We start from the raw sequence: 12,511 nt of genomic DNA on the forward strand, positions 1-12,511 counted from the left end.
TACCAAAACTTTATATAGGGTTAAATTTCTATGAAAACAAGTACTATTTTAGCGAAAATTTCTACATATTCTAAAGCTTTCTCTAGTTAGAAGCCAATTAATTTTAACAGTTCTAATGAAAAGAATTCATGTATCACAAGAAAATAAAATAGAACTTGAGAGATGTACAGTAAAATAACGTTTGACTATATTTATGAATGTACTACTTAAAAACTTTAAACATTCTGTGTTTAAGAGTAATAAGAATGTGTAGATATTTACAGTGTAGTAGGTATTAATCTAAAGACTTTATAAGAAATTATTTGGTTAAGTTTCACAATACTTCATGAAAATGTAGATAATATTATCCCTTTTCTGTTGAGGAGAAAGCTGAAATAAATAAGTAGTTATTCAGTGTAAGTGGCATAGCTGCTTCTCAAATGCAGGTGTATAGTCACTGCACGTTCTCCATGAGGGAACATTACATAGTGGTGCTAAAAGTACTACATTCATATTTATTTTTTTTGGAAATTGCTTTGATACCCAATTTGTGAATCATGAGTGAAAATAAGTAATTTATGTTGGACATATCTTTAAAACTAAAATTGGTATTGTCAGAAGCTATTCAGCATAGATAGCTCTGAATTACTTTTAGGTTTAGAAATACTAATTATACTTGGTTAGCACTGTAAATTTTTAGTTATGAGTAGGAATTTCAGTTACTCTGTGGATTTAAAGAAGAGAGGAGCTGGCAAGATCCCAAAGGGGTACTATCATATTAAAAACTTGAAAGGGGTTAGGACTTACAGAATTTTAGACTCTTTACTATGGCATAATTTACTGCCTAAATGAGCAGTTTGGAATAATAAAAAGTCACTCAAATATTATTGTCGTCTTCTGCTCATTTCTCTCTCTCTCTCTCTCTTTCTCTCTCTCTCTCTCTCTCTCTCTCTCTCTTTTCTTCCTTCTTCTTTGGGCTAATGGTTAATTAGAAGTCTCACGGACTTTTCTGCCCAGGCTGGCTTTGGAACCCAGATCCTCAGATTTCAGCCCCTTGAATAGCTATGATTATAGATGTGAGCCACTGGTGTCTTGCCAGCAAGCCTTTTTTATATACAGCACTTATGTGAAAGTATGGATATATGGTTCTTAGTGATTTTAGAAGGTTTTTTTGCAATGTTTTTATTGCTGAAATCAAACACTGGGGTAAGAAATAGGACTGACTCTAGTGTATTCATGAAGATTTTTTTCTGTATAGATTTTTTTATTTTTCTATTTATTTTTTGCTACTTTTTTGATGAAAATGGTTATTTTTTGATGAAAATAAATATTTTACAGTTCATTATGGAACTAATTGGAACTAACTCTAGCCTTATTGGGAGAGATATAATATTGTCATGTGATATGGTATTTATGTATTTTTAATTGTATTTGTTGAAAGTTTTAATCACTAAGGTACATTCTTTGTTTTCAGGAGATTAAGCGATGAAAAAGGCCTTCCTCTTGATGGTAAACGGCAACGTTTCCATTCACCCCACCAAGACCCAGCCATAGTTAACCATATAGTGCCTTTGTCAGCTGAACGAAGATATTCAATGCCACCACTGTTTCATACACATTATGTTCCAGACATAGTCAGATGTGTTACACCTTTTCGAGAAATACCACTTTTAGAACCTAGAGAAATCCCTCTGCCTGAGGCTAAAGATAAGGTAATAATAATGCAGATTAAGTTTTATCTTTTAAAAGTTTTATATAAAGAGTGTGTTAAATAATCAGGAATATCTAATGTATCAAGTACAATGTGCCTGTTTTGCACTGTTTGCAATACTGTTTAACCTGATATTTTGGTAGTGACTGTATGTAAGTGAAGCTATCAGATTTTACCTTACTAATAATATTTAGGATTAGAACCCCAAATACTTAATGTCTTAGTTTAGAGGTTTATTTTTATTACAAAAATAGTTTTCATATAATTATTGTAAAGATGTTAAACATCTTATTCTTTTGTACTGTTAATGTAAGCAAGTTAGCAAATAATCAGATTTCGGAAAAATATAATCAATAGCCGAGTATGGTGGCTTACACCTGTAATACTAACTGGTAAGGTCTTGCTTTGTTCAAGGCTATCTAGGGCAAAACATTTGAAATCCCACTCAACTAATAAACTAGGCATGGTAATAGGCACATGTCCTCCTACCTGAGAGGGAAGCACAAATGAGAGGATTATGGCCCAGGTTGGTTAGGCAAAAAACAAAGCCCTATTCAAAAACCAACAAAATAAAAGGGGGTAGGGGTATGGCATTGCTTCCAGCAAAGGCACTGAGTTCAAACTCTAGTGTGACAACGTAACAACAGAAACTCAGTAATAAGAACTATTTAGTATTTCAGGTAAATGAAATGTAATGATTTAGATAATAATTCTTGGAAAATGATGTTGTCAACATTGAGAACAATGAGTTATATCCAATAGTAGAAGCATACTCCTGTAGATAAAAGTGTACTCCTGTAGATAAAAGTTAAACATACTTGTAGGTAATTGGAAAGGATTTATATGAAACCAACGATATTCTGTGTGATTGTTTATAGTTTACACTTGCTTCTATTCAGAGTTGTCCCACTTATATTTCAGCAGTAGGACATTTGTAAGCTAAGGAGAAGGAGCCTGAAGAGAGTATGACTATCTTGGTTATCTTTGAGTTATTAGCATCCAGAATAATACAGCAAATGTGAAGAAAGTGGTGGGTCAGAAAAGCAATACCCACTTCATTCTTAGTTGTACTGTTTTTTATTTCTCTATTAGTCTTTTATTTTTAGCTGGGTTACAAGTATACCATAAAGTGTACTCTTTCGTCACCTCCTTTTTGCCTAGTTTTTAGTTGGGTTGTCTTTTTTTTTTTTTTGGCCAGTCCTGGGGCTTGGACTCAGGGCCTGAGCACTGTCCCTGGCTTCTTTTTGCTCAAGGCTAGCACTCTGCCACTTGAGCCACAGCGCCACTTCTGCCTGTTTTCTGTTTATGTGGTGCTGGGGAATCGAACCCAGGGCTTCATGTATAAGAGGCAAGCACTCTTGCCACTAGGCCATATTCCCAGCCCGTTATTTGTCTTTTTGTTGCTGAGTTTTAAGAGTTATTTATTCTAAATACTAGTTTCTTAAGAAATATGATTTGCAAAATTTCTGTGCTTTGTTTCTTTTAACTTTCTTCATGTCTTTTGAGGCATAAAATCTCTTCATTTTGGTAGAGTCCAATGCATTGGTTGTTTTTCAGTGGCTTGTGCTATTAGTGTTCAATCTTAAGTGTTTGATTTTCAATTTAGGGTCATGATGATCAATGTCCATGTATTCTAAGATTTTGTAATTTTAGTTTTTACATTTAGGATGCTAGTCTATCTTCAGTTAATTTCTATATATGATAGAAAGTAGATCTGTCGGCTTTTATTCTCTTGATGTCAGTCCAGTGTCCAAACATAATTTGTTGAAAAGACTATTTTCCTTCTCAGCAATACTTTCTTTACTGTGAAATAGAAACAATAGGCAAAAGCAGTGGGAGAGGGGGAAAAGGAAAATATAATAGATATCATATGGCACCTTTTGGAATCTTTCCTCTTTCCCCTTTCCTCATTTTTTGTTTTCTCAGTATAAATAAATGTTTGTGATAATGTAACAAAAAGGCATGTGGTATAAATGAATGAATATGTAAACATTTAGTGTATATGGGTTTGTAATATGCCAATAGGGTCTATTTTATAGTGGGATTTATTATGAATAGACAATGAATACTCTAGTTTGTATCTGTTTATATGTTTGGAGCTAACTCTTGTAACTAAACAGTTGACCCACAGTTTAGAAGTGCTTTGTAGAAAGAAATAGTTAATTCTTTTTCCTTTTCTTTCTTTCTTTTTTTTTTTTTGAGTCATGAGGCTTGAACTCAGGGCCTGGGCTCACTGTCTCTGAACTTTTCCCTCTACCACTTTGAGCCATAGCACCACTTCCAACTTTTAAAACTACAAACATAATTATTAATTAGTTCTGCAGATGCATTAGGCAAATGTTGAGTTTCAGTAAATTTAGTAACATATAATTCATGTTACTCAATAAAACTCACCTGGTAAAATATGATGTCCCATCATAAATTTTTCTTTGTGTTGTGTAGAAGAGTTGTCCTAAACATAATGTTTTTGGAATTAGGCATTTACCTCAAGGGACAATTGGATTTTGCAACTGAACCAGTTTCTTTGAATACTACTTTCTTCCTGACTAATTGTGGGAGAATGAAGGCAAACAATGTTTTGTGTTCTCTGGATTTGTTCTTTGAGTGAATGGTTTTTGTTTTCATTTTATTTTGAGACAGGGTCTTGGCATGTATCCTAGCCTGGCCTCAACTGTGATCCTTCTGTTTCTACTTTTTAGTGCTGGGATTACAGGCGTGTACCATGATGGCTGGGTTAAGCAAACACTCTTTCAAGAAAACTTATGTTCATTGGTGTCTCCACTCTTTACTCATTCTCCTTTTTGTATCATTCAGTCTTTTCGATAACCACCCCCCCTCCATGACATGGATATTATCCAAATTGTATTGAAGCTCAAAAAAATTACATAACTTGATTAAGATCACAGCTAGTTAGTGCTAAAACTAAGGTTTGACCTCTGTCTAAAAGTACAAAGAAAAATAACATGCTTTTAATCAAGGGTAAGGAGATCATAGTCTTCAAATTAACTGTAATGCCAGGTCACTTAACTAATATTTATTGAATACTTATCTTTACCAGCAGTGTATTCATCAGTTTCATCAGTTATCTCTTGTTTTCCCCTGTAGAATATAAAGTGAATAAAGGGTTTATGTTAGGGTCTTGGATGCTCAACAGAATATCACTGAAGGTTTTCAAGTAGAGAAAATAACACAGGTATATTTTTAGGGAGATAGGTCTTTCAACACAGTAGAATTTGGTTTTGAATGAGGTGACCTAGAAGATGGATAATTACATTGAAGACTATTAATACAACTAAATGAGAGGTGCTGAACAGTGTGACAGATGGTAGTGGAAATGATAGGAGAATACCTAGGGAAAATGGATGGATTAGGGGAAATAGGGAGAGAGAAACATGAGTGGCCCTAGTGATTTGATTCTTGTCTATGAACAGAGTTCAGGACCCAAGATTTGGGGTAAGTTGATTGAGGAAATAATTAGGAGATAATTTGGGACAATGGAAAAATATGCTGTAATATTTGTGGTCTAAGAAACCTTAAAATTTTACAAATATCCTGCTAAGCATATAGGATTTATGAGGAATAGTGTTACAGCAGAGTACTCAAAAGTAATTTTGAGTTGCAAAAATATTTTATACTCAGAACACTGTCAGGAATAATTGAGCTGGGTGCTGGTGACTCACATCTGTGTTCCTAGCTACTTAGGAGGCTGAGATCTGAGGATTGAGGTTTGAAGCCCGCTGGAGTAGGAAAGTCTGAAGCTTTAATCTCCAGTTGGCAAGCAAAAAGAAGTAAAAGTATGACTCAAGTGGACTGTTTTACAAAATGCCTAAAGCTGTCTTATTTATCGTGAAGATTATAATTTTTACAGTTTCTGTTCTGTGTACAAATTACATACAGATCCACTTCAGTGTTACATTAGTACCCTACACTGATTTTCCATTTCTTTATAATAGCTTACCAATACTATAGAAACAAATGTTTTGTAACTGAACTGATATATTTGTAGTTCAGAAATAAAGTCAAAGCCATAGATACATGTTCAAAGACATCTTAAAAGTGACAGGTCAAACTCCTGAAAGAGATTCAATTTATTTTTATTTTTATGGATTCATGTATTGAGTAAGACTAATAAACAGATAAGCAATGATATAATAGGCAAATACAAACATGAGGATTTTATATTTTTTTAAGAGTAAATTGTTATTCATTAAGAATAAAGTGCTGTTATGTTCCTGAAATATAGAGCTGGATTTCAACAAAACTTAATAAAGTAAGGCACAGTGTTGAATAAGACAAAATTTACATAGTTAATACACAATTACAATGTCTTGATGTCTTGGAGGGGGTAGGAAGTATGCAACATAGTTTAAATATTCTTTTAAAGGAATTTACCCTTATAAAGTAACATTTAAATTTGATACAATAAGCTATATTTTATCTAGAAAATAAAACTTTATTCTTGAATTATATTGCTGAATTACACCATTTTTTAATGTTAGGCTTTAATTATATACCTAAGTCAAAAGATTTCGAATATAGAAATTAAGAAATCAGATCACAGTCATCTGACCAAAGTAAAAGTAAAATGCATTTTCAACATCCTCTATTGACACTTTGAAGTCCCAAGCTTTATGAATAAAGTTAAAATACTGGATATTTTAAGGGTTTTTCCTGTTACATTTTTGTTTATCACGAATACAAAATGAGATCAGAATGCACCAAACTTCAACAAGAGATTCAAATTTTTTTTTTTTCCCCAGCTGAAGACCTTGTACTTGCTAGGCGAGTATTCTATTACTTGAACAATTTCATGCTTAGGTAGGTACTGTATCACTTGAACCACACCTTCAGCCTTTTTTTTAATGCTTACTTATGTTTTAGGGAGAGTCTTTTGTTTTTTTTCCCAGATTGTTCTTTAATCCTCTTACTTAGGTCTTCCTATTAGGTGAATGACAGGCTTTATTTATTAACACACCTGGTTTGTTGGTTACCATTGAGTCAGCAAACTTTTTTTCTTGGCCAGCCCTAAATTTTTATGATCCTTTGATCTCTGCCCTTGAATAGTTGTGATTATATCTCTTGAGTAGTTGGGATTATAGATGTGCACACCATTCTCAGCCTTAGATTTGATTTTTTAATTTTCATATCAGGTATTTTTGTTTTTGAGTACTGGGCATGGGAAATAGCATGTTGTGCTAAATATGCATGGTTCCTTTATCACTTGTGTACAAAATAATCATGCAAGCTGAGAGTCAGTGGCTTATACCTGTAATTCTAGCATATTCAAGAGGCTGAGATGTGAGGATCATGGTTCAGAGCCAGCCTGAGCAGAAAGTCTGTGACAGTCTTTTCTCCAATTAACGAGCAAAAAGCCAGAATTGGAGCTGTGGTTCAAGTAGTAGTGTGCTAGCCTTGAGCAGAAAAGCTCAGGGACAGTGCCCAGGTCCTGAGTTCAAACCCCGGGACCAACACTCAAAAGAAATATGCAAAAAGAGAAACATTGTGCAAATAATATTATTTACAGATTTATTAATACTACGATGGGAAATTTCTGAGTACTGAGAAAATATATTTTGGTGTCTCAGAGAAAGTCTTGAAGAGCAGTGTTTGAGCTGAGATCTAAAGGATGAGTTAGGAGTTAGCTAGTTAAAGAGTGATGGGGGTGAGGAGAAGAAAAAGGAAATAGATTATTTGAAGGTCCTAATCACAAAGGAGCATGGAGTATGAGAACAGAAAACAGACGAAGGTGAGACATAGTTTTGGTAAATTAGGTGGAAAGTGGGTGGCGATTTGTCAGGAGAAGTTGGGGAAAGGGAGAATCATACAAGGCTCCTTTGTCTTCAGTCTAAAGTAGTAAACTATTCAGTTCTTTTTTTAAGTTGTTAAGCAAGAAAGAGAGAGAAGAGTTGTTAAGATTAATTTGACTGCATTTTGGAAAGTTGAGAGACCTGGCTTTAGGGAAGTTAAATTCCAGATGAATGTTAGTAGTGCTGTCACAGATTTGAGTCACTGGATCTGGGCTCTATAGATTTGGTCAGTCCCAGAAACTTGAGCTAATGTGTTAATAACTTTTGAAAACTGATTATGTGTCATCAGTTCTTCCTACAAGTCAGATGGATGATTAGACTAGCACTGCCTAATCTAATTAGTCTGATCCTTGGATGATCAGACTAGCACTGTTGTTTCCTGAGGGCTTCAAGGGTTATAGGTCAGCAAGACTATGTTGTATGTTACAAATTGTTTTGTTAATGTTAGCAGTCCAGCAAGTGATTCCTTACCAGTATCCAAGTCTTTATTTTCAGCTATCAGGTCTCCTAATTCACTGCCATATCAGTCAGTGCCTTGACTGATTTCATCTTCTAATTAAAGTGAGTTTAAGGTACTTGAGGAAAGCATTACAGATTTTGGAATGGTATGGTGAAAGGGGGAAATAGGATCTTGTCAGACACATGGAAGTGGTGCTAAGTGAGGGTAAGAGCACCTAACCTTAGGATAACCCTTAAGCTATGAGTTTGAATGACTCCCGGTTTTTACAAAATTTTATCTCTTAGAGCTTTAGATGTAAGAGCAAAGAAGGTGATTTTTCTGTTAATCTAAAGTTAGAGTTTTGCGAGTATGACACAGAGACTGTGTTGCTAAGGCATAAGAGAATGGTTCAAGGGTGCATTTTAGAAGGAAAGTAACTGCATAGGGAAGGAAACCATACCACTGAGATGATGACAATGGGATCAATAGCCACGTATGAGGATCAAGAGCCATGTATGAGGATAGTGAAGAAGTGAGAGGCAGGAGATTCAGAACTAGAGGAATTGCAGTGTATTGTAAAGACCACATAATAGCTATTGAGTGTACATTGATGGAAAATATTATAGTATAAAAAGTCCAGAAGAGTGTGGAGTAGGTTGTGATTAGTAGTATATCTTATCAAAAATACAAAAACCACCTGTGGTGATGGCAGAGAGTAGGGAAGGAAGGAAAGTGATACAGGTAGCTACTAAACAAGGAAGGTCAGTAGATAGCATCTTCATTTGAAGATGTCAGGCTTTAGAGCAGTGTTACTGGAATGGAAAGGAGCTTAGAAGCTATGGCTTTGTTAAAAGTCTGTTTTACCAATGTGACTATAATGGATTGGGAAAATTTCTTTTAAAATGTGAAGTAGTAAACATTTAGAATATGCGACTCACATATGGTTTCTGTACATATTCTTATTTGTTTTTGTGACCCTTTAAAAATAGAAAAAAATGTTCATTTGTAAAAATAGACAGTGATGAAGAGTTATAGCTTGTTGATCCATTTTCTTATGATTATGAATTATCTGTAACTACTTTTTTGTGACGTCAGTGTTATTGTACTTTGTAAGATTTGTGTACAGTTTGCCTGATAATTGTTTTACATTTTTTGAACAAAACTTGCTTTTTTTGTGTATGTGTGTGCGTTGAATTCAAGTTGAGTCAGCAGATATTGGAGTTATTTGAAACATGTCAGCAGCAAGTAAGTGACTTAAAGAAGAAAGAACTCTGTCGAGCACAGCTGCAGAGAGAAATTCAACTCTTATTTCCACGTATGTTGCCCTGTTTTACATGTCCTTTATGCCTGTGTATTTCTGCTCTAAATTTTAAATAATATCTTACAATCTTCTGTTTCTCTAGAAAGCAGACTCTTTTTGGTTGGCTCCTCTCTAAATGGATTTGGTGCCCGGAGCAGTGATGGTGATTTATGCCTAGTGATTAAAGAAGAACCTGTAAGTAATGAAACATTTATTCTTAGTATGTCTTCCCATAAATAAGTCATTTAAGGAAGTTTTTATTTTACTCTTTTTGGTGCTTTCCTGTTTATCATAATTTCTGAAAAATCAAGGGTTTTATCATACTTTTCCATTTAAGACTTGTGCATGTTGCACATAACAAATTTTATTTTTAGTTGTTAAAATGAACTAACTTTACTATGTGTTATTAATGCACTCTGTCTTTATTTAGAAGTGTCATGGCTTGGATGTATCAAAGAAGACCCTGTGTCAGTATTACCTTAATATATTTTCATTTGAATTCACAGTGATACTTTTTTATTTCTATTGTTATTGTTGTGCTGGTACTGAAGTTCAAACTCAGGGCCAGAATGCTCTCCCTTAGACTTTTTGCTCAAGGTAGTACTCTACCACTTGAGCCACAACTCTACTTCCATCTGTTTTGGTGATTAATTGGAGTCTCATGAATTTTCCTGCCCAGGCTGGCTTTGAACCATGATTCTCATAGCTAGGATTAGAGGCATGAGCCACTGGTGCCTGGCTTTTGCAAGAGTTTTAGGTAAAACTTTTTTAGATAACTATATTACTAGAGTATACTCAGGAACATAGTAATCCTCCAGTCTTAATAACATGTCTGAATCATGTTGCTAAATGGAGGCATCATAGGTAAGAATCTATCCTTTGTCAGTTCAGAATCTAGTTTGTTGGAGATTTTTTAAAAATGTATTTGAGTTTTTATTGTTATAAGGTGATATAACAGAGGGGTTACAGTTACATAAGTCAAGCAAATAGTATATTGGGGGGAGCAGTATCACCCCTTGCTTTTACTCTTTTCCACTTTTTCCTCCCATCGTTGCCCACAAGTTATATAGTTCATTTTCAACATAGTGTCTAGTGAATACCACTGCTAGATTTGTTTACCCTTGAAGATATTTTTTTGTGCATGTATATTAAAGGTAAAAATAGCATGGCTCTTTCAGAATTTCTTTTTTTTACTTTTTTATTTTCCAGAAGTTTTATCTTTGTCTATATATTCGTGAAATAAATAATATTTACACACAAGATAAAACTTTCAGGTTTTGATCCAAGTAAAATGTAGAAGCATTAATCAACTATTCAGATTCCAAAATTTAAGAATCTTCATAGGGGAAAAAAGATCATCTTAAATTTTTTTCAGAATTGGCGATATGGTTCAAATATTTTGTCAGAATTAGTCAGAATTTGTTTAAAAATTGTGCTGTATGTTTAAAATCAGGAATGGATTTAGAAGGTTGGATGTGAAAGATAGCACTACCATTAACTTTTTCTGTAATGTATATATTTTGAAAAATAACTCAAAAGAAAAGTTTGCCTCATTTTATTTTTGGTTGTTACATTCAGAAGATGAAATACTAAGCTAAGAAAAATAATGAAAGTGCATTATTTTTAACTTTTCGGTGTTTTTTTCCCCCCAGGTAAATCAGAAGACTGAAGCACGACATATACTCACCTTAGTCCATAAGCACTTCTGTACTAGACTTTGTAAGTCAAGTTGGTATTTCATCTGACATAAGTGTTTATATTTAAAATGTATTTTACTTTGTTTTCTGGCAAGAATTCTTTATCTTCTTGTCAAGATAGATGAAATGTGGATCTTTTTCTTCCAGTTAAATTCCTTTCATTTAATTAATTAGCTAGTTAATTTTTTCTAAAGCTTATGTGGCTGTGGCCATAGCCTGTCCTGGCCTAGAAATTGTTGTACAGCCCCGTGCTGGGGTTACTGCCGTGCACTGCTACACCTTTGTTTGTTTGCTTTTGGTGCCATACTGAAACTTGAACACAGAGTCTCAAGCTCTCGCTTAACTTTTCCCTCTCAAGGCTGTACTGTACACTTGAGCCACAACTCCTCAAAATCACCTTTCAGTGGTTATTAGAGTCCTTTATATTTGTCTGTCGCAGCTGGCTTCAAGCTTCCATACCAACATCTCAGTTTCCTGAGTAGGGTTACAGATGTGAGACACTACCATCTGCTTCCTTTTGACTTCTGATTAAAATGTGGGAACATTTATTCAAGAAATTTTTTATTGAGGTTACTTGCAAATTATCCCACTTTATAAATTAAAGGATTTAAAGATTATACCAGTTGTTTTCTGAAAAAGTTACTAGATTATTAGGAAAAATAAAGCATGAATAGCTGTAATGCATGGGGTGTAAATAGCTGAGTGATAAAACTATATCCTGCGGATTTTCTTGTTAGCAAGAGATTTAATCTGTTTTGCAATAATACACACCTTTATTGATTTAAAAAGCTACAAACACAAAGCCTGAAGCCATTACTCCAACAGAAAATAAAGTTAACTTGGACCACTTTATTGTAATATAAAATCACTTAAAATTTATTTAGTTTGCTTTTTGATAATATTTATTGTAATATCAAATCATTAAAAGTTTACTTAGCTTTTTGATAGTACTAAGACTTTGATAGAACCTAGGACTTCGTATTCACTAGGCATGTACTCTATCACTTGATCCAGGTACTCAACCCTTTTTGCTTTTTAGTAATGTTTTTAGATAGGATCTCTTTCCACAGTCCTCTAACCCACACCTCCTGTGCAGCTGGCAAAACAGGCACATGTCACTGTCCCCAGTTTATTATTTGAATTGGGATCTTGCTAGCTTTTTGACCAGCCTGGCCTTGAACTTCGATCTTCCCCCTTCCCATCTCTACCTCCTGAGTAGTTGGAATTAAAGAATACACCACCATTCCCAGCAGATTCTATATCTTATATTATCTCATCACTATTTTAAGATTCCACAAAATGTTTTAAGAAAAAATATGTACATATTTTTCTTGTAGAGATCATGCTTAATCGAATATGTTGTTGTCCTACGATAGTACACGCATTTCCACATTTACAACTTTTTGTAACTATCATTTCTGTGGCTGTGATTTGTTAATGTGTGCTATACTTGAATTTATCTTCTGTTGTTAGCTGTTTTATACTATTTGATATTAGACCACATTTCTGAAAATAACCTTAATATTAAGCTTTCTAAGTAAGATTAGATTCTTCACTCTTACACAGATTTGATGTCTT

At 34.1% G+C, this 12,511-nt stretch overlaps 1 protein-coding gene across 6 annotated transcripts in view; it reads left to right on the plus strand.

The window, feature by feature from the left end:
- The window catches only part of Tent2 (terminal nucleotidyltransferase 2), a 47,611-nt gene that overhangs the window by 9,202 nt on the left and 25,898 nt on the right, over positions 1-12,511 (plus strand). For 5 of the 6 annotated variants that reach the window (XM_048331121.1, XM_048331120.1, XM_048331119.1 and 2 more), the window contains 4 exons: positions 1,454-1,691; positions 9,137-9,251; positions 9,340-9,431; positions 10,889-10,955. In XM_048331121.1, the coding sequence (XP_048187078.1) occupies positions 1,454-1,691; positions 9,137-9,251; positions 9,340-9,431; positions 10,889-10,955 (512 nt within the window). Of the gene's footprint in view, positions 1-1,453; positions 1,692-9,136; positions 9,252-9,339; positions 9,432-9,666; positions 9,704-10,888; positions 10,956-12,511 lie in introns of those variants that run through there. The other variant, XM_048331123.1, reaches the window with a different exon arrangement.

Source organism: Perognathus longimembris, chromosome 22, assembly GCF_023159225.1.
Source record: "Perognathus longimembris pacificus isolate PPM17 chromosome 22, ASM2315922v1, whole genome shotgun sequence".
NCBI classification, from domain to species: domain Eukaryota; kingdom Metazoa; phylum Chordata; class Mammalia; order Rodentia; family Heteromyidae; genus Perognathus; species Perognathus longimembris.